This window comes from Oncorhynchus kisutch, linkage group LG26, assembly GCF_002021735.2.
Source record: "Oncorhynchus kisutch isolate 150728-3 linkage group LG26, Okis_V2, whole genome shotgun sequence".
In the NCBI taxonomy this organism is placed as follows: Eukaryota; Metazoa; Chordata; class Actinopteri; order Salmoniformes; family Salmonidae; genus Oncorhynchus; species Oncorhynchus kisutch.
Window position 1 is genome coordinate 40319154 of NC_034199.2, and position 22338 is coordinate 40341491.

Consider the following 22338-nt stretch of genomic DNA (forward strand, 5'->3'; position numbering starts at 1 on the left):
TCACACACACACATATATCACACACACACACACACATCACACACATATATCACACACACACACATATATCACACACACATATATCACACACACACACACATATATCACACACACATATATCACACACACACACACATATATCACACACACACACATATATCACTCACACACACACATATATCACACACACACACACACACATCACACACATATATCACACACACACACATATATCACACACATATATCACACACACACACATATATCACACACATATATCACACACACATATATCACACACATATATCACACACACATATATCACACACATATATCACACACACACACATATATCACACACACATATATCACACACACACACACATATATCTCACACACACACACACATATATCACACACACACACACATATATCACTCACACACACACATATATCACACACACACACACACATCACACACATATATCACACACACACACACATCACACACATATATCACACACACATATATCACACACACATATATCACACATATATCACACACACACACCACACACAACACACACACACACACACACATATATATCACACACACACACACATATATATCACACACACACACACATATATATCACACACACACACACATATATATCACACACACACACACATATATCACACACACATATATCACACACACACACACACACATCACACACATATATCACACACACACACACACACACACACACACACACACACACACACACACACACACACATATATATCACACACACACACACACACACACATATATATCACACACACACACACACACATATATATCACACACACACACACACACACACACATATATATCACACACACACACACACACATATATATCACACACATATATATCACACACACATATATCACACACGCACATATATCACACACACATATATCACACACACACACACACCGTCGCTCACGTCACGACATTACAGCTTATGCTGTCATAGATTGTCACAGCTAATGTCTCTGTCCAGACTAGAGTTGACAGACTGCAGAGGCAGCGCTGACCAGTCAGCAAGAATAGGATGGCAGTGTGTTGACAGATTGCCAGATTGGAGATGACACTGGGAGATTACTTCTCCCGTTGTCACGATAAGGAGGAGATGAGTCCCTGGAGGCCTAGGTGCTGCTAGCTGCAGCGTCACGTATGGGGGTGTCACCACAGTCTCTCCTCTCTGAGGCAAGCAACCTGGCAGACAGAACACTTACGGCTTGCTGCACCATCTGGCCATGCTGACGTCTGCCGTGGAACCACACACACACACACACACCGTCAGGCAATCCCTGGGTGTAAGGAAAGGACTGTCTCTCACACGCGCGCACACACACACACAGGTTTAGAGCATATCTCGCCCACTGATGTGATAACGGCAGAGCATACCTCGCCCACTGACATGATAACGGCAGAGCATACCTCGCCCACTGACGTGATAACGGCAGAGCCTATCTCGCCCACTGACGTGATAACGGCAGAGCTTGGTGGAAGGGCCAGTTGCTGCTCACTCAGTTTTCATCAGTTTAGAACAAGGGTGGGATGTAGGGAGGGGGAGAGATTAAGGGTTTACAGTGATGCTTTATTACACAATTGGGAGATTTTTGTTATTGATGAAACATCGTTGATCTGTTTAGTACAAATAGCTGCTGCTGAAACGGTAGCCTCGGGGGAGGGCAGGCTGAGGCTGACCAAAGGAACCGTGTCGTGTGTTGTCCATCTCTCTGCTCTCTAGGTCTCGAGCTCTTGTAGACAAAGCTCCAGTAGCTTTCTCTAATGAGAATGTCGTCTGATACTGTCACTGTAAAGGAGACTAGTGCCACTATGAGAGGTCTGGAGACTGAGGAGAGCCACAACGCCAGTGCCACACCGACACCAGCGGGGGGAGAAGAGCCAAGCCCGACCAAGACAGATTGCAGGGAGCAGGCAGAGACCCAGCCACAGGCCCAACCTCAGACCCAGCTCCAACCACAGAGGTCAGATGAGAGCTGCTGTCAAGAGAAGGAAACTCAGGTAAACCTCTCATTACAGAGCAGGGTTGTTTGTATCTCTTCCCTGCATCCCACACCATCCCCACCAGTCAGCCTTTTCCCACTGCTTTCAACCCGTACCCCCCCCCCCCTAATCAACCTTCTACCCACACAATTTCTGTATGAAAGTATGTCGTGTCAGTTGAAGGGGTTGTGTTATGTACCAGGGGACTACACACCACTGAAGGTATATTCAGCTAGAAACAGGGGGCTACTGAGACAGGCGGGGGTTTGGTGTATCGGTGGGCAGAGCAGGGAGAAATAATTGCTTTCCAATACAGCACAGGCTCAGGGGCCCGGGGGAGTCTCTGGCAAAGCACAACCAATCAATTGTCAGATAATTGAGTTATGAGAATCTGCAGAAGCGGTATACCTCAAAATCACTACTCGGTTATTATACGCTTCAAGGTTAAGGTTGTGGAGGTTTCTGTATGTCAGGCAGGTTATTACCCCTCCCCCCCCTCCTCCTGATATGTAGCTTGTGAACAGCTAGGCTAGTCTCCCTTGATGCTGTGACATTTCCCTCATGCTTTCTCCCTTTCTGAAGAGCCTTGACCCTGCTTATGTCGGCTCGTTTTCCTATTCATATCTGTCGGCAGCGCTAGTTTACCGTCAACCTGGCTGCATCTGTAAAGGTGGTTTATACAGTATTACAGTAGTCAGAGGAGAGCGGCGTCACGGTGCCTCCGTCAGAGGAGAGCGGCGTCACGGTGCCTCCGTCAGAGGAGAGCGGCGTCACGGTGCCTCCGTCAGAGGAGAGCGGCGTCACGGTGCCTCCGTCAGAGGAGAGCGGCGTCACGGTGCCTCCGTCAGAGGAGAGCGGCGTCACGGTGCCTCCGTCAGAGGAGAGCGGCGTCACGGTGCCTCCGTCAGAGGAGAGCGGCGTCACGGTGCCTCCGTCAGAGGAGAGCGGCGTCACGGTGCCTCCGTCAGAGGAGAGCGGCGTCACGGTGCCTCCGTCAGAGGAGAGCGGCGTCACGGTGCCTCCGTCAGAGGAGAGCGGCGTCACGGTGCCTCCGTCAGAGGAGAGCGGCGTCACGGTGCCTCCGTCAGAGGAGAGCGGCGTCACGGTGCCTCCGTCAGAGGAGAGCGGCATCTGAAATGGCACCACTCTGGTCAAAAGTAGTGCACTTTATAGGGAATGGGGTGCCATTTCAGTCATCTCTTAGCCTGGCTAGCCCCCCTTGAACATTACTAAAGGCACTCAGAGAGTCCAGGTCTAAAGGCAGTCAGAGAGAGAAGGGCTGTAAGGAAATGGAAAGGCCAGAAGCCCTGCAGTCAGTCTGCAGAGGAGAGCTAGGCAAGATAGGAAAAGCTGATCATCTCTTAGCTCAAATCCCAGCTTATCCACAAATGTCTCCTGTGTCACCCCTAGGAGGATGGGGAGGGGAGGTGGAACGAATGTCTTTGTCGCCATCTGTCTCCTCCACTTTGCAGATCGAGACGCCTCACTGAACACATGGTGCTGTTTTAGACGTGTGCAGGAGAGAGCGGTTATGTTGCCGTTCCCTGCGGCCATCCCCCCCAGAATCTAGAATTCACAGTAGAATGGAGGCCAAGGCGTGCTCTCTCTTTCTAAATCCTCTACTGCAGTCACTTATTTAGCCTTGGGTGTAATGTAGCCTGATGCATTAGGGCTAACAAATATAAATGTTATTGTGCATTAACCATTAATAAACAAGGTAGAATCGGTTGGACATTTAGGCAAAATATTATATCTTTTTTTTATTTTTATAACCCTTTGTGTAGGGATGGTTTTAGTAGCAGATTCCCGTATTCTTTAGTCTGTCATTTCACTTAGTCCTCCTCAGTCATTTTGTTGTGAAGGGGAATCATCCCAGGACTTACAATGAGACCCTTGTCTTATGGTCCATTTTGTCTCATTGCCTACTGTGCAGCAGCAGACATCGGAACAGACAGGAAAAAGGCCCAAGGTACAGGAGGCATGTCTAAGTGTTTGCTTGATGAACCTCATAGTCCAGTAGTTGACAATGAATTGTTTCCCTTTTCATTTACACACTGCCTGCATTTTTGAAATGTCAGTTTTTGTTTTTTAAGTGTTTTGTTATTTTGAAAGGAACGTATTTTTTTGTGATTGAATTATCTTTTTGTTGCTTGTTTTTTTGTGCGGGTGTAGTTTTCAGTTATTCAAGTACAACATTTCAATTTGAATGCATCAGAAACAGGACGAGTGATCTGAGCAGTTTATGGTTAACCTAGGTGACAGTGTGCATGGCGTCTTCTCGAGCTTGGAAAAATCTACCTGTAAGTGGGTTGCTATGCCAGTCTGTGCTGTGCTTGCACGGGAGTTCTGGGTACCTCGACGCGTGTGGTTTGTTTTTAAACTCCTACCTGCACAATCTCTTTGTCCCATCCTGACTCTGTTCTTAACCCTCACCACTCTCCAATCCCCAGTCTTACTCAAAGTTAAAGTTAGTTCGAAGCCTGGCTGTTTGCGAAGAGTCCTCTCCTCCTCCTATTGCCACTGAACTGCCTCGAGAACATCAGGTAACCACCACCCTCCCAATTTTCAAGCCCTCCTCCTCCCCCTGAACCATCATCTGGTTTTTAACCATCATTTCATTGCATATGTATACCCTTCAAGTGCATATCTTCTAATAGAGAAATATCTAGAGGTTCATAAGAAATTCCTCTGGTTGGTTGCCACTCTCCACTAACCATTCCCCCTTTTTAGTCATCTTCAGCCTCCAGAACAGTAGTGTTCCAACAAACTTCAGAATCATTTATTTTAATAACATAAATTCTGTCAAGCAAAAAAAAGTTACCTACCTAGATTCAAGCCACTACCTCATGACTCATATTTTAGTTTAGTCTCAGCTAAGGTCTAAATAAAAAAAAAACATGTATTTTTTTATATTTTTTTTAACACGAAATCTGAAATTGACACTAAAAAGTGACACTAGGATTAGCCTATTAAAATAAATCATTTTAATCCGACGGAATGAGGTTCAATTGGATGGAGCCAGGCTTTTGTGTAACACCTTTTATTAAGTGTTAGGCCGGCTTTCATTCCACTCATCCCAAAGAAGTAAATAGTGTCTTTTTTTTGTTCAGATGGTTTTACTGTAGAAAAATATTTAATTCTGGATCATCATGGAAACTCAACTGTGTGAGTGAATTAAACAAACGGCAGTTAGAATATCTCCCACCGCATGAAATAATATATACGGTAGGGTGTCAATCTGTGACTCCTTCAGTCAGATACTCGGTAGCTTGTCACACTAAAGGCGTCAGTATGCTTCAGTTCGGATGGCGGCTAGCTGCTGTCGGCTAAGCTAACCGAACGAGTGTGCACACGTACTCCCTTAAAAGACCTTCGCTTGAAAAACGATAAAGCGGTAGTAGTACCGCCTTGTCCATTTTTAGACGCCGTAGCCAGTATACGGTTCCTCAAAATAGTATTTTTTTTTTACATCTGCGATGACCCTCGAAATCTGTCATTAATTTTGACTTTTTTTTGCACAATTTATATCTTACTAAGACGTTTGGTGCAGTATTTCTCAATGAAAAAATGTGCATGTAAACGTGTCGTCTCTCGTTGAATGACGACAAATACTTTAGTCAACCGTAAGGATCCTTCAATAATCACCAAAGGGGCCTAGACTTAGGCTTGCCTCTAGAAGAAATGTGTGCCCTCATCAAATTCCGAAATGAACAAAAATGGCACAATGTTATAATTTATGCACAAACTCTTCCAAACGGTTTTGGCTGGAAAGCAAGTGGACACCTTAAGACTCCCTTCAGTCATATTTATAGTCTTGAACTGTTGAGCGATAGAGATTTCTTTTATTACTCTCTTCACAATCGCTCGCTTTCAATGTCTGTGCTGCACCAAAGCCCTGTTAGCAAACTTCATCTCTTCCAGGCTAGTACTCTTCCAGGCTAGTACTCTTCCAGGCTAGTACTCTTCCAGGCTAGTACTCTTCCAGGCTAGTACTCTTCCAGGCTAGTACTCTTCCAGGCTAGTAAGGGGTGGAGCAAAAAAAATTCGCCCTTCTTCCATTTGAAACATTGCAGCTTCCCTTTCCTCACCCATTAATGAAAAAAATCCACTCCTTTCCCTGCGTTACATGTTGTAGGCTTGTTCTACTTTAGTATTGACCTTGAAAAACGAAAGGGAAGTCACTTTCTCCAGATTCTTTATCAATGAGATGGAGTTGGAGGGAAACACCTGCTCGGGTTCTAGATACTCTGTAGGGTGTGAATGAGGAGGGGTGGAAACACCTGCTCGGGTTCTAGATACTCTGTAGGGTGTGAATGAGGAGGGGTGGAAACACCTGCTCGGGTTCTAGATACTCTGTAGGGTGTGAATGAGGAGGGGGGGAAACACCTGCTCGGGTTCTAGATACTCTGTAGGGTGTGAATGAGGAGGGGGGGAAACACCTGCTCGGGTTCTAGATACTCTGTAGGGTGTGAATGAGGAGGGGGGGAAACACCTGCTCGGGTTCTAGATACTCTGTAGGGTGTGAATGAGGAGGGGGGAAACACCTGCTCGGGTTCTAGATACTCTGTAGGGTGTGAATGAGGAGGGGGGGAACCACCTGCTCGGGTTCTAGATACTCTATAGGGCATGAATGCTCAAGACCATAGCATTAAACTGACAACCCCTAATACCCATGGGTTTTCCAACCAGCTACAGAATCTGTAAACTTGGGACGGTGGGGGTTCTCATTGTCCTGATGGATAGCAAGCTACTGAGAAAAGAGAACACCTGATCCCATTTTCTGCTTCATAAAAGGTGACTACAACAGTCTTGTCTTTTATTTTGAAGGAGAAAATTGAGATCCAGCTCACCCAGTCGTTTGACAAAGAGGAGGAGGCGTCATCGCCCATCAAGAATGAAGTGGACCAAGATAAAGGAGTGGAGAAGCTGCTGGAGAAGACTGAAAGGATGCCCAGGAAGATGCTGTCCAGAGGTAGACATAGTCTGCCTCCCCTGGTCAAAACAAGTGCACTATATACAGAATAGGTTTCCATTTGGGACACATTGTGTGTGGGTAGGCACTAGGCACCTACTATGGTCAGTAACCAGAGGTTGTGAAGTTTCTTCAAAGGTCTCAAGGACTCAATAAGCCTTCAATGCTTCTGTAAAAGTGAAAATGCAATTGATGGTCTATGTCCTGCAAGCTTAGCCTACATTTCCCCCCCCTGCCAAAAATGTTTGTTTCTCATTAAGTACTTGATTCACTTTTGCAACATTTCTGTGAAATGAGGAGACGCAATAGAAAAGTTAGTAATCAATGCCTTTTTCTCCTCCCTCCAGATTCCAGTCAAGAATACACCGACTCTACCGGGATCGATGTCCATGAGTTCTTAGTAAACACGCTGAAAAACAACCCCAGGTGTGTAGACATGCCAGCCATTCAGAAACCTTTTGTCTGCATCCACAAGCCAAGCTGAGCGGTTGTTCTTTCACTGGTGATTAAGCAAACACTCTTTCTCTTAAAGGTTGTTACATTTTGAACATTTGGCATCTTCATTAGTCGATTACTAATCGCAGTTTCTGTCATACCCTGAGGTAATGAGATGAGTGCTGAAATGACTGAACGGACACCAAACTTATTGACTACATGTTCAATCAATTCTATATTCACAGGGACAGAATGATGCTTCTGAAGTTGGAACAGGACATTCTTGACTTTATCAGTAATAACGAGTGAGTAGTTCAGCTGAGTCATTTTTTTTGATTTCAACAGAATAATCTGTTTCTGGTCATTTATTAAGCCCATGCATAATTTCGTGTGATGTCACGTTCTGCTAATGAGATTTCACTCTGGGCTATGTTGGACCGTTTTGCCCAGAACGACTCTTCCTAATTGTCCTGTAATCTCTCTTTGAATTATTGATTTGATCCACTGTCCTCTCCTCCCATTCTTTCTCACTCTCCGCTCCCTCCTACAACCTCCTTGGTCCTCTCTTCCTTCCTCTCCTACCCCAGAAGCCAGAAGAGAAAGTTCCCTCCGATGACCTCATACCACAGAATGCTGCTGCACCGCGTTGCAGCCTACTTCGGCCTAGACCACAACGTCGACCAAACCGGAAAATCTGTAATCATCAACAAAACTAGCAATACGAGAATGTGAGTAATCTCCCTTTCTGCCACAGCCAATAATTCAATTTCTCAGCCTTACTCTAATTCAAACTGCTTAGGCTGCAGAAATGACTGTCTCCGTATACTCTGCCGAGGGAAAACAGATTTTTCTTTGCGACCCTTGAAATTAGTTTTTAGGGAAACTTAATTATCTGCGTTTTCAATATTGCAGTGAGGAAGGTAGGGAGGAGGAGGAGAGTAATGTTGTTAGAGGCGGAAGGGAGATGGTGTAAACATGTCAGGTTTCTTAGAAAGAAGCCCTACCACAACTCCCGTTTTCATTGTTATTTTCTCTGCTCTCCCTCCCCTTTTCTCCATCTCTCTCTGCTGCTACTCTCTCTCATATGTGTGTGTGTATGTATATATATATATATATATCTGTCTCTCTCTCTCTCTCTGTCTCTCTCTCTGTCTCTCTCTCTGTCTCTCTGTCTCTCTCTGTGTCTCTCTCTGTGTCTCTCTCTCTGTCTCTCTCTGTGTCTCTCTCTCTATGTGTCTCTCTCTTTCTCTCCGTCTTTATTTTTTCTTCCTTTTTTTTGTAGACCTGATCAGAAGTTTTCAGAACACATCAAAGATGACAAAACTGACGACTTCCAAAAGCGGTACATTCTCAAAAGGGACAACTCCGGCTCAGACAAAGATGACAATATGGTAAGAGTTGTTCAATGTGAGCCGCTCCAGATCTATACTAGGCCGCATTATGATCAATTAACTTCCAAGAAAAAAGTAACAATTTGAAAATAAATAATTAGATCTTCACCATGAAAGCCAAAGCCAGGAAAGTTCTGAAAAGACACAAACCCACAGAAAAATGTATTTTCCTCTGCACAAAGCAGTAGTCAATGGCCAAATGGTATTGGTGTTTAGTTCAGTGTTTCCTAGAGTAAATTCCCTAAGCCCTTTGTTGGTGTTAACAAACCATAGTGCTAAATGAGAGTGATGTTAGTGCTAAGCATGGTGTTTATGGGTCTAGTGCTAATCTGAATGCTGATGTGTCTCGATGTTAGTGCTAAGCTGGATGCTGATGTGTCTAGATGTTAGTGCTAAGCTGGATACTGATGTGTCTAGATGCGGATGAGACTGAAGGAAGACAGGAGGAGTAAGTCTATAGAGGAACGAGAGGAGGAGTACCAGAGGGCCAGAGACAGGATATTCGCTCAAGAAGTAAGAACCCTCCTTTTAATATTAATTTAATAGCTTTTAAATGCAGATTGTGAGAGTTTGATTCAATATAAACATGTAGATAACATAACTTATTTTATTACAGGGTCCAGATGGCTTTCCTCTTGAAAAAAGAATACAGGAGGATGATGCCTGTAACAGCACACAGCAAAGACGGCAAATATTTAGGTCATTATCTCTCAACATAACATAGCCATGACACTTTCCCCATCTTGTACTCTCTGCTATGAAGGTCCTTAATAGCATAGAATGTTCCTGTTTCTTATAATAGCTAATATATGTATAATCCCATAATGGTTTAAAATGGATCCTTCCTCAGGTTAAAAGATGTCCGCTCGGCCAACAGTTGCCAGAGCAGCTCTGAGAACGAGCCCAAGAACTCTGAACCCCGGCCGTGGAGCAGCACTGACTCGGACAGCTCAAACCGTAACCTGAGGCCAGCCATGACCAAAGCAAGCAGCTTCAGCGGCATCTCTGTCCTCATCAGGGGAGACAGCTCAGGCAGCAGCAAGAGCATGGGTCGCCTCTCTAAGACTGGTAAATAACCTCCACTTCCACCATCAACTAGCCTGGTTAAACCAGACTGAATGCCACATTCCATGGTGAGTGCAGAGTTCAGTCTGGTTTAACCAAGCTAACCATCAACCACCATCTACAGTTCAAGTCTCCACCCATATATTTGGGCAATCAGCAGTGCAGCACCTGTCACAGCCATAAAAATAGATTGAATACAAAGGGTGTCATAATGGGTGGACTGGCAGCCATTTTGAGTGTACCCATGCCAGAAAGTAAAATCAGAAAGTAGACGCTTAAATCTGTGATTTGTTTAGTCAACTTAACTGACACTACAAAAAAGACAACCCTAACCCATCAGTTAGCATCATTTGAATGAACATTCTACATTACCATGGCAATCCAGCATCAGTTGATAGAACATTCCAAAATACCATGGCAATTATTGCATCACAATACCAGGCAGACATTGTGAGTGTATCAATGAGTTTACCAGTCAAATTGCCAGGGTTAGAGCTTCCAAGCCTGTTCTATTCAGTCTATTTATATGGTCACAACCATAGAATTAGCGATTTAGTTAGTGCGTTCATAAGTGTAATTTTAGCTATCTACTCCTGTTTCAGAGCACACTCGTTTGAGTATGCCAGAGCGCAGAAAAACTCATTCATTTTCTTTTTTTTCGAATTTTACCCCTTTTTTTTTTCCCTCCCCAATTTTGTGGTATCCAATTGTTTTAGTAGCTACTATCTTGTCTCATCGCTACAACTCCCGTACGGGCTCGGGAGAGACGAAGGTTGAAAGTCATGCGTCCTCCGATACACAACCCAACCAAGCCGCACTGCTTCTTAACACAGCGCGCATCCAACCCGGAAGTCAGCCGCACCAATGTGTCGGAGGAAACACCGTGCACCTGGCAACCTTGGTTAGCGCGCACTGCGCCCGGCCCGCCACAGGAGTCGCAGGTGCGCGATGAGACAAGGACATCCCTACCGGCCAAGCCCTCCCTAACCCGGACGACGCTAGGCCAATTGTGCGTCGCCCCACGGACCTCCCGGTCGCGGCCGGTTACGGCAAAGCCTGGACGCGAACCCAGAGTCTCTGATGGCACAGCTGGCGCTGCAGTACAGCGCCCTTAACCACTGCGCCACCCGGGAGGCCAAAACTCATTCATTTTCAAACGCGCAACACTCGTTGAATGGGACAGGTAAAGGTAGGCAAAAAAAATCCGATTTAAATTGTTGCTAGCAGCACAGTCACTAACACGCTAGATAACATGAAAACAGTAACCAGCACTGCTAGGGCAAGTAAAATGGTCTCAGTGATGTGTTCTCTCCTTTGTCTGGAAGAAGGTAGCAAGCTAGCCAACTTTAGCCAGCTAGCTTGGGCTGCCGTTGTGAGGTCAGAACACTCCATACATCCCTACTTCTCAGCCGGAGCATCCGGTGTGCACTGTGAACGCTCCGAGAGCATAACGCTCCAAATTTACGAACGGCTCAGTGAGCACTCTGACACAGTCGAGGCAATTTACGAGCGTACCCTTAATAGGATATCTATGGTAACAACCATGGACATCCTATTAAATTACTGGACGGGCTATGTCATAAACCCTCAAAGTTCCAGAATGAGGTAAAAATGCCAGCCATAATGATCAGGGAGAATTACAAACAATTGCCATTCATTGGAATTTTTTAAAATGTATTTTTTACCTTTATTTAACCAGGCAAGTCAGTTAAGAACAAATTCTTATTTTCAATGACAGCCTAGGAAAATTCTTAAGTCATTATTTTACATTATCTTATCACAGCACCATTGTCTCAGGTCAGATGGTCTCACTCTTGTCCCTCAGCTGATCGGTCTTGCAGGGCGTGGAACTCATCTCAAAATGTTTGGATTTTTACTCTTCCGCCTAACGCTAGTTCCTAATTCAGAAAATCACTTGGCTCTCGGTAGCAATGAAGCACTGGCTACTACGGCAAACCATGCTCAATCAGTTTAGCCAACTTGCTCCATACAAGCTTGTTTGGATGGCCATACCGTAGCTAGTTTGCCAGCTTGCTGATAAAGTTATACGGCACTAAAATGATGGGACTGTTCTCAGAAATCGACAGCTGGCACTGTGCCTCGCTAGTTTGTGACATTTGGCCAACGTGATGACATTGCAGAGAGCAGTCAGTTGTGCTGTACAACTCTAATCACACTAATCACAGCAGAACAGATGTCATGGCAACTAATTTGTGCATTAGCTAGAACTTCACTGCGCTAGCTAGAGGGAGTATTCAGCGTTGAGTGTGTGAACTGGCAGTGTTAGCATCCTTGCCTTTCATTTCATATGGATTGATTTGAGACTGGTTCTGCCAGCAAGCAGAAATGAGCTAGCAAATTTTCGTGCACATTTTCGAGTTTCATAAATATAGATCCTACCACCACAAAACACCTAAGCTAGATGTAGAATTAGGTTGTGCAGACTTCTTCGGGGGGGAAAGTATATTAGTTACAGGTTTGTTTAAGATTACCTCTCTTTTGAGGATGAAAGGGGGTTCAGTGAATAATGTCACCTTGGTAATACAACCACCTTAGTAACATTTTTGAATGTTAGTACAGCATATTGTAGCCAAACTTCCTTTTAACCATCCGATGCGTATTTGCTAGTTAGCGCAATGCCCGTCTGCACTGATATCTGACATGAGACAATGATCACAGCACTGGCAAACCATGATTTACAAATGGCTGACATTTTATCTCATAATAAGAAGATTCTTGTCTATTCTAGTGATCTAATTCTATGGTCACAACGCCCTGTCCATTAGAGGAGCGTCCAATCAGGAGCCGTTTGACAAAGGCTTTGAACAGACACAGTCCCTATGACTACTCTGCCAGGTGAAATGGGTGCCTCACTATGTGGTTGTATTCTCAAACCAATGCGGACAGACAAGGAGAACCAAGCCATCCGTTCTTAATCTCCTCCCGTCTGCCTGCATTAACGGGGTGTTTATTTATTAGTTTAATTTTATTAGATCAGACATTGACGGAGCACTTTTCTTTGCTATTTGGCGACCTGAGATTGATGCATGTTTTTCTTAGTGCATTGTCACGCCTTGCTCGCACTTATTAACATACCACTCACACATGTTCCCAAGACGGTGTCTATTTTTTACATAGTGTGCTTTCTAATGCATGCCTTTTCAGCATGCTTTCCCCTCCAATTATATCGGCCACTCCACGTCTCTCATTGTATTAGAAATAATTTGGTATCGCGAGTGTGAATTCATTGGTTATTACATTCAGAGCCCCATCTTAAACATCTTCAGTTTGATAGGTGTGATGTAGCTAACTGTTTCAACAATGCAGGACTTAAGCAGTGCTACATTTTCCTGTCATTCCTTTAAACCACACGTGTTATGGTAATATTCTATCAGTGGGTTGGTGTTTTTAGAATTGTAGTAGAAGGTCTTAGTCTTATGTTTTATTCTATTTAATGTCATAATGATTTAATTTATCTGTTCTAGAATCTATTCATTTCTTAGTGTTCTGCTCAACATGGACGTGGTGGTGGTGCTTGGATAGTCAAGTGAATAGCAAAACAATGTGAATAGCTAAATGAAGACATTAATCAAGGAAATAATTAACTGGCCAGTTAGAGCTGTTGATATAATTATCCTCTTTCTATTTTATGACAGCATCACTCCCACAGGTAATTAGAATAGATAATTGGCTATGTAGGTTTGGAGAATCAAACATGACCTTTCGAAGTAGTGCATACCTTTTTTAATAAAAAATTATTTGTTGACCGAAGTAGAAATATCAAGGTATTTATGGCCTCAACAAATGATGTATGATACAGTAATATGTGATTGTGTGAGCCAGACTACTATAAATACCCAATGAATTCAAGCCGCGTCTCCTCCAGTAGATGCCATCAGTAATATGGCCTTACTGCCTTGCTCCTGTGACCATTGGAGAGCATCTTATGACTCTCCCCATCCATCCCCACATAACCACTCTGAGCATGGTGTCTGTAGGTTAAGGCTTTCCTTCTCACCCCTTCCTTTCCTAGGTTCTGAGTCTTCGAGTAGTGTAGGGTCCTCCACGGGTTCGCTCTCTCGCTCCCAGCCAACCCACCCTGTCCCGGCTCTAACCAAGGCTGGCTACCCCCACAACCACTCTGCGCTTCCCTGCCCAGCGGCCTACCCAGCTGTCTGCGCTAGTAGTACTGTGGTCTATGAGGCGGGAGGCAGGAGCGCGGCACCGCCAGCGAACACCACTAACACTAGCTACTATTTGCTTCCTCTGGAAGCCACAGGGATACCGCCAGGGAGTGTCCTGGTCAACCCACACACAGGTTGGTAACCGAACCCTACCTACCAGGTTTAGTTAAAGTACAGGGGCTTGCTATGGGGGATGCAAAATGTGTCTTGTGTTTTGTATCCTGTCATTGGGTTTCTTTCACAAACTGATAACTTCTCTTTCAAACTAACACGACTCACACAACTTGCTGCTTATTCCCCCACTGCTTTCTTCTTGTGGTGTTGGGGGAGAGAGGGAACTATAGCTTCTGATGGTGGTGGTGTGTTGTCTTCTTGCAAGCAGCAAAGTGTTGGAACACCACAGTAGAACACAGAACACCAGGCATCCTTCACTCATTATTTCTGATGTATTTGAGTTGTGATGCTGCTGAGTCTTTTGGGGGAGGTGATAAAGCAACTTGTAATTAACTGCCCTTTAAAAAGTAAACTCAACCGACAGATTGCGCATCGCTTTCCCTCAAATTATTCAGAATTGACACAGGAGTCACTGTCTAACGACGCGGCTTGCATGCAAATGAGAATCTGTGTCTCTGCCTCCCACAAATGAGGAGGGAACGGAAGCACTTTGAAAAACGATGGCTGTCTCGCAAGATCAATATACCCTGACTTTGGTCAAAACAAATTCCCCAAAGTGTTGCTGAGACACGGGATAATGAAGCCACACTGTACAGTGTTATTGGATATAGAGATAATGGATAGTGGGCGAGTCGTAGCTTTGATGTATAATGTATTCCTCTTCACTCCGCTGGTTCAATGGCCATCCTAGAGAATGTTGCTCCTTAAATATGCATGGGACTGGCTGATAAGCCCGGATGGCGCTGGCACTAATATGTTTTTCGAGAGCCAGCCAGGGCTGTGCAATTGCTTATTGACCTTTTCCTAAGGAGTTGGAAAAGGGGGAATTCTTGTGTAGAACCCAGAGAATTAATTTTGCCACCTGATAGTTAACTCAAGAGGAGTTATTTTCAGGGTCATCGGACGGTCATTTGGGCATTTGAACGTGGGGAAAAAATAGAGGAAACCCACCCTCAAGTCGTCCAGGTCCTGAGGCAGCGAAGCATCCCCAAACCATCACACTACCACCACTATGCTTGACCGTGGGTATGAGGTTCTTACTGTGGAATGCATTGTTTGGTTTTCACCAGGTGACCCATGTCATCCAAAACGGTATACTTTTGACTCATCTGTCTATAGAACATTCTTCCAAGAGTCTTGATGATCATCCAGGTGCTTCCGGAACGAGATGGATCCCATTTAATGTCTGCCGAAAACAAAACACTGTATTACACAGTAAGAACCTCATACCAACGCTGAAGCATGGTGGTGGTTTGGGGATGCTTTGCTGCCTCAGGACCCGGACAACTTGCCTTAATAGAAGGAACCATGAATTATGCTCTGTATCAGAGAATTCTACAGGAGATTGTCAGGCCATCTGTCTGTGAGCTGAAGCTCAGCTGAGTCCAAAACACACAATCAAGTCGACATGAAAATGGTCAACAAATTTGATGTTTTGAAATGGTCTTGTCAAAGTCCAGACCTAATCCCAATGGAGATGTTGTGGCAGGACTTCAAACAAGCAGTTCATGCTTGAAAACCCACAAATGTCGCTTAGTTAAACCAGTTCTGCAATGGAAGAGTGGGCCGGAATTTCTCCACAGCAACGTGAGAGATTGATCAACAACTACAGGAAGCATTTGGTTGCAGTCATTGCAGCTAAGTGGCACAACCAGTTATTGAGTGTAAGGGGGCAATTCATTTTTCACACAGGGGAATTGGGTGATGCGTAACTTTGTTAATTACATTTTTTTTTTAAATAACATTTTTTAGCTTCCCTTTATCTAATATCAATATAATCTAATATCAAAAATAGAAAAAATCAGAAAGGGGACAAATAGATTTCCATTGTATGTGTAACGTGTATGTGTGAACCCGTGTCCCTATGATGATGTCTATAGCCAACCGGTGCTTCAGTAGACGTGTGTAGAATACAAATGTAAAGGAAAAACCAGCCTGTTGTGATGTGATGAAGTCATACACTGGAACCGGGTGTCTCTGGATTGCTCCGTGGCACTAACCTCTTTTCTGCACAAAAAAAAACACCTTCTTAAACCGATATTCGGCTTTCAGAGCCAGCCTATTTCAGTGAACCACAGAGAAATGCATTGATGCTTTCATCAAGTACAGACGGCTCAGGGAAATTCACTGGCGCACAAGGCATTTTTCACCAGAGATTTTGAAATAAGCACTTGGATAAAATGATGTGTCATATTCTCCACATAAAGGGCCTCCTCCACACAACATTCTTAGTATATTTTTTTTCTGCTCATGCAAAGGGCAACATTTATTATAAATATTTACTCACTTGGCTGTGTGAATTCATAAATAGGCTATGTAAATGAAGCCCTCTGGAAACTCTGCTGTCTTCAGCTGCTGTAAAGATAATGATAGCCATTACATTTCTGGATACCTAGCAATTAGGCAAACTATATCAAAGTGTAGAAGTTATCTATTTAATGTTGATAATGGGGCCAGTGTCGATAGTGATGATGATGTTGAAAATATTCATTATTTTTTATTATTGATGTGATTTATAGAGATGGAAAGTGTTGCTTGATAGTGTTGACGATAATGCTGAAAATAATGATTGTGTTTATAGAGATGCTAGTTTTGGTGGTTTTCCAGTGTGTTTTCAGCCCTGCCCTTCTCTCTCTCACTTCAGGACAGCCGTTTGTGAACCCGGATGGAAGTGCTGTGGTGTACAACCCCAACCACGGCATGGCTCCTCAGCATCATAATCAGCAGGGCAGGACCCAGCAGCCCATGCCCACTCCTCCGCACTTGCCTGGCCAGCACCAGCCCACCAATCACAACCACGTCCTTGCACAGGTTCGCTAACACCCTTCAGCTGTCCTTTGAATTAAATTAAATAGAACCCCTAGGAGTAAATGTATATGTCACAGGCTTACTCATAACATCTACTATATCAAATCAAATGTTATTTGTCACATACACATGGTTAGCAGATGTTAATGCGAGTGTAGCGAAATGCTTGTGCTTCTAATTATACCACATTCACATTACAAACACAGTGCTTGTACAGTCTGAGAGGGCAGGGGAAAGTAGGAAGTGAACTGATGCACATGCTCAGTTCTTACACAGACATCCTAAGCCACCCTGAAGATTGACATGGCCCCCAATTCAAAACATTACCATGACAGCTCATGGGGGTGGTTGTCATGCATACGGTGTTATTCGTTGAGGAAACTTTGCAACCTTTCTCCTTAGTCGTCAGCCCTGTCAGAGGATATGAATTGAGTTCAGAGTGTCAGCTAAACCCTGTGACCACTGGTGCAGCACACAGCCCAAACGGTAATCATTAGTGTTTTATACAGGCCCTGAGTGGTAGGAATAGCGATCTCTAATAGCAAGAGCCTCAACACAACCTGTCATGGAGAGCCCCTTTTTAAAAATCATATTTAAAAAATAAAAAAAACAGCCGGAAGGCTTGACATTCATTAGTGAAAATGGAAGGGCAGGAATTTGACTTGACCTCTGATAGTGGGTGCACTACCCAGGGGTCGGGCAAGGATGCCCCCCCCTTAGTGAAGAAGCAACGCCCCTTCCTAATAAAGACATCATTCCAAACCTGGGGGGCTGATGAAAGGATATTTATTTTTGAACAAAGAGCTGTCCCATTGCTTTCATATCAATAGATTTTCACCAGTCGGCCTTGGTAGAGGATGTAGGATATCCATGGTCATCTATTGACTGAGGTTAATTAACTTCATTACTGTTGGATTCCCCCATGTGTAGTTGGATTCCCCCATGTGTAGTTGGATTCCCCCCTGATCTAGCGCTGATTCACTCCGTTAAGTAATATACTGTTCCTCTATTGTTTGAGATGATACTTTCTCCGCTTGTGACGTTTGCAATCTCTGCCTAATGTCTGACTAAACCCAATGCCCTCTTCTCTACTTCTCTTCTCTACGTCTGCTTCTCTCATCTACCTCTTCTCCTCTACTGTTTTTCCTCACCTCTGTCTGTTCTGTCCCTTCCTCAGCCGGTCCGGCCCCTCCAGCCCTCTGCTCAGCCTGTCCACTACTCGTCTGTCTCTTACCCATCTCAGCTCCTCTCCGTCTCCCCTGACCAGCTATACACTGTGGTACTTTACTCTTCTTCTCTTCGCTCTTCTTCCCCCCCCCCCAGTCTTTTTGTCATTCTATGCCATCTTCGGGCTAGGGTAAAACAAAAAGCTGTCCGTCTCCCTGACCAACTATACACTGTGGTACTACTCTTCTTCTCTTCCCTCTTTGGGCTAGGTTAAAACAAAAAGCTGTGGATAAAACTTTTGTTAATGAGTAGTGAACTTATGCTACTGAAAGAATACACACAGGGATGGAATTTAGAAAAGTTCCTGAATCCACGTGGGTTATTGAAATATGATTGAGGTCCACACTCCAGTCCAGTTGGTAGCGGTAATGCACCTTAGTTGGTTGCCAACTGCCATGTAAAGTCCACAGAAAACGATGAGAGATTAACCAAACAAAACAAAAAAAACAGCTAGGTTTCCTCTTTTATCTGTGGATTAATTGTCGGAGTAGAGAACACACGATTTTTTTGTGAATCAAAAAGGGTCAAAGTACCAGCAACAAAAAAGGACCATATGCATTTCAGGTAAAATAATCATCCAATGTTTATATTCCAGGACAAATGAGCTAGCATCCACAACCTAGTTAAATGTCCATGAATGTTTCATGTGTGTTTCGACCTGTCCATAAATTAATACAGTTAGTTGGTTTGATAATTTTTTGCATCTGGTGGTGATGGACAAAATCTCACGTGGACCGACTTTATGGAGGTGTTTGGTCAGCATGCTAATTAGACTTCATTAATATGCCAATTAATGAGGAATTGAATCAGTTTAACTTTCATGTTCGTTTGCTACCCCACTCCCTCCATTGACGCAAATCATGTGTTCTACTGACCTCTTTCCTGACGTCCCTCTACGAATAAACCTCCCTTAATGACTGACTACATTAATTTTACCGTCTAATCTGAATATGATATTCTATAAATAGCAATGCTTAAGTGTGGTGTGGTTTACTAGGCAGCAGATGGTTGAGTGGTTAGGAACTTTAAGCAAGTCAGGATGACTCCAGTTTAATGTTTTAGGGCCTTCAGGTTTGTTCTTTGCATGGGTGGCTGTATCCAGTTGTATTGCTGTAGGCTTGTACAGTAGTTCAAAATTCAGTGACTACACTAGGAGCCAGCAGTATAAAAGTCTTTGGGGTTTCAGAAAAATGCCATATAAAAGTACTATGTATTATTTATTACATACAAGGTCCTGTAGTAGTTCAACTAGAGCCACGACCGAACAGTTAATAATAAATATATAATCTATGCATGTAACACGTTTCTGTGTGTTCCATCCCACAGCAAGAGAACCTGGGAGCCCAGTTCAGCCACATGAGTCTGTCCCGGCAGGCCTCTGGGGAGGGCTCCTCCGTGGTGCTCCAGGCCCCCCCGCAGCAGCAGGGCTTCATGGTGCCCCCCCCAGGCCAGCCTGTCCCTTCCCCCCAGGCCTACAACACCCCCGCCCCTCCGCCTGTCAACCAGCCACTCATGCAGCAACAAGGTTACATGCAGCAGGTAGGTTACTGTACATCTGACCCGTACCTGGTTTATTCCTATTAGGTTATACAATGTAACTCCGTACTAATAAAACAATCATATGTTATTTCCATCGGACTAACTTGATCAATGCTTGGCCGGTCTCTTTATTCCTTCGTCTACATGATTTGAAATGTTTCATCATTAGTACCTGAGTGATACACGTACAGTAAATTTGTTCATAGATACTTTCTCGCTACTTAAAATAACATTTATATTGGACTTGTTAACTAAGCCACTGCAGCTGAGGGACTGTAGTCTAGGTTCAGAGACCTCTGAGAGCTGTGTATCAGTAGTGGTGTTAATGGTATCTCATTTTGGACTGCTTCATCTCTGCCTACAGATGCCAGCGTGTTACTGTGGGCCAGGCCAGTACCCCCTGTCTAACCAGGGGTACAGGCCTGTGGGCACAGTGCAGTATAGTGCCCTGCAGAGCCAGCCAATGCCCCCGCCCACACAACAGACAGGTAAATATCTAACACAGGCTGAACCAGTAACTCAACCATTCATCTCAGCTGCCTAGTTCCTCTATTAAAAACAGGTGTCACATCAGGTGTGTTTTTTTTTGTTTTTTTTTTTCTCTCTCTGGTGTAATATCTGGAATACCATCAGTGGAGTGGTTTGCTTGACATTTATTTACATGGGGGGTTAAATCCATGTCTTTCAGGGCGAAAAGCTGACTCCTGTGTTAGAACGCTTTTTCTCTGCAGGGTTGGCCATTGTGTTGCCCTTGGCCTTTTAGCCCACACAATAACCATTTCCAATCAAATACACCGTTAGCATTGTCTCCCTCGTCTCCACTGCGTATCGCTGAAGCATCATTCATTGGCCTGTCTAGAGAAACAGATGCTCCGCTGCACCATTTGAAATACAAAAGTCAATCGGATCTCTTAAAGGGAATGGGGAATTTTGTTTTAATGACCTGGCAGCCTTTGTACATGCATCAGTCATGCAGATTGGCAGTGGAGAACAGGATGGGGATTTCAAATGGGGAAATTATCTAGAGTTCCAGCCGCAAAATGTGAGGACCCACAGGCGTATAAACATTGTTACATTCTAAGTCAGGTGTTTAGAGGGGTTTCTTACCTGGATATATCAGCCCTCCAGGTGTGGGTAAGAACCAAAGGGCCTATTCTGGATACGGGTGGAAGTTGACCGTCCACAGAAGAACCAAAGGTCCTGGATACGGGGCCGGGGCGCTGTCTGAGAGGCCTATAATTCTCACAGTGAACCGGTCTCTTTTCCAGCCCCTCACTTTCACCTCTTCAGACAGAACTGTTAGCCAACAACCCTCCACAGCTAAGCACTCAATCACACTGCTGTAAAAGTCAGCCATTTTAAAGCCTTCTGTCTACTGGGTGTACTTGAGGAATTAACCATCAACCATCCATCAACCAACCAACCAACTATCTGACTTGACTGAGACATTTCATTTATCTCTCCGTGAATATTTGTGATGGCCTGGTATTTTTTGTTTTTATGCTTGATGTTCCTGCCAAAAGAGTCTTCATTTTGCTTTTTACTTCAACATCAGACGTCAACTTTTTTTGTGCTCCACTTGCACAATTATACAAAACATTCACATATTCTGACAACATTTTGAATGAGGTATTATTCTGATTTATTGTTAGCTATAAATGTCTTGTGCAAAAGTCTCAACTGCAATTCATATCATTCTGAAGATAGATTTAATTATAGATTCATAATGTGTGCAATTATCGTAATCATAAAATATCAGCAGAATTCTCTGCTATCAAATGTCAAACTTTTATGTTTTCTGTAGAAATGTACTGTACTTCTCCAGATATGGTCAAATAAAGCCTAAGGAAACACATTTTTTTTTATGAGAAGGAGGATGAGAAATGTGGTAGATCTGAATTGAAGGACACCATTACACACTGAACTCCTCCTTTCCCCAGGCGGCTGAGAAAGCCTAGTCCTATTCCCTTATTCTTGTAAAAATAGATGAAGCTTTTGAATGTGAGAAATACTGGGGCTTCTGCTGCCTATCTGGTGTAATAAGGAGAAGGGTGGCGTGCCTGTTTCATCTTATCTCCTAAAGCTGCCTGACAGTCAGTGGCTCCTTTTAACCAGGCAGGCAAGACAGTCTGCCAGCAGCAATTCAAGCCTTTTGAGTCCTGAGGTCCAGAGTCTCCTTCCTCTCCTCTCTTTTCTCTCTTCCATCCTCTGCCCAGTCAGCTGAAGCACAGAGTGTTTAATATTATATTCGCTTCATGCTCAGTTTGTAAGTGGAGGTGAGAGAATGGTACTAAAAATAGCAACCAGCCTCTCTTGTTGCCTGCCTCTCCTCTCACCGGGTGCATCCATTCCTTGTGTCCCACTTCTCTTCTCATCTGGGCTAAATTGATTGCTGTCGCTCTGGCCAAAAGCCAGGAGAAATTGAAAATTGCCCAGACAGCCCTCTCCTCCCTTAAC

The 22338-nt window shown here is 44.2% G+C and overlaps 1 protein-coding gene across 30 annotated transcripts in view; it reads left to right on the top strand.

Moving 5' to 3' along the window:
- The window catches only part of LOC109871270 (R3H domain-containing protein 1), a 62535-nt gene that overhangs the window by 29810 nt on the left and 10387 nt on the right, over positions 1-22338 (top strand). For 7 of the 30 annotated variants that reach the window (XR_004205604.1, XM_031805451.1, XM_031805448.1 and 4 more), the window contains exons 3-18: positions 1901-2104; positions 4020-4055; positions 4537-4629; positions 6914-7058; positions 7406-7484; positions 7739-7798; positions 8081-8221; positions 8776-8884; positions 9302-9397; positions 9501-9583; positions 9735-9952; positions 13983-14267; positions 16952-17118; positions 18293-18394; positions 19669-19881; positions 20246-20369. Coding sequence is in view for 29 of the 30 variants with exons in the window: in XM_031805451.1 (XP_031661311.1) it covers positions 1901-2104; positions 4020-4055; positions 4537-4629; positions 6914-7058; positions 7406-7484; positions 7739-7798; positions 8081-8221; positions 8776-8884; positions 9302-9397; positions 9501-9583; positions 9735-9952; positions 13983-14267; positions 16952-17118; positions 18293-18394; positions 19669-19881; positions 20246-20369 (2155 nt within the window). In the remaining variant the exon portion in view is untranslated. Of the gene's footprint in view, positions 1-1826; positions 2105-4019; positions 4056-4536; positions 4630-6913; positions 7059-7405; positions 7485-7738; positions 7799-8080; positions 8222-8775; positions 8885-9301; positions 9398-9500; positions 9584-9734; positions 9953-13982; positions 14268-16951; positions 17119-18292; positions 18395-19668; positions 19882-20245; positions 20370-22338 lie in introns of all 30 variants that reach the window. The other 23 variants (XM_031805458.1, XM_031805454.1, XM_031805459.1 and 20 more) reach the window with 12 other exon arrangements.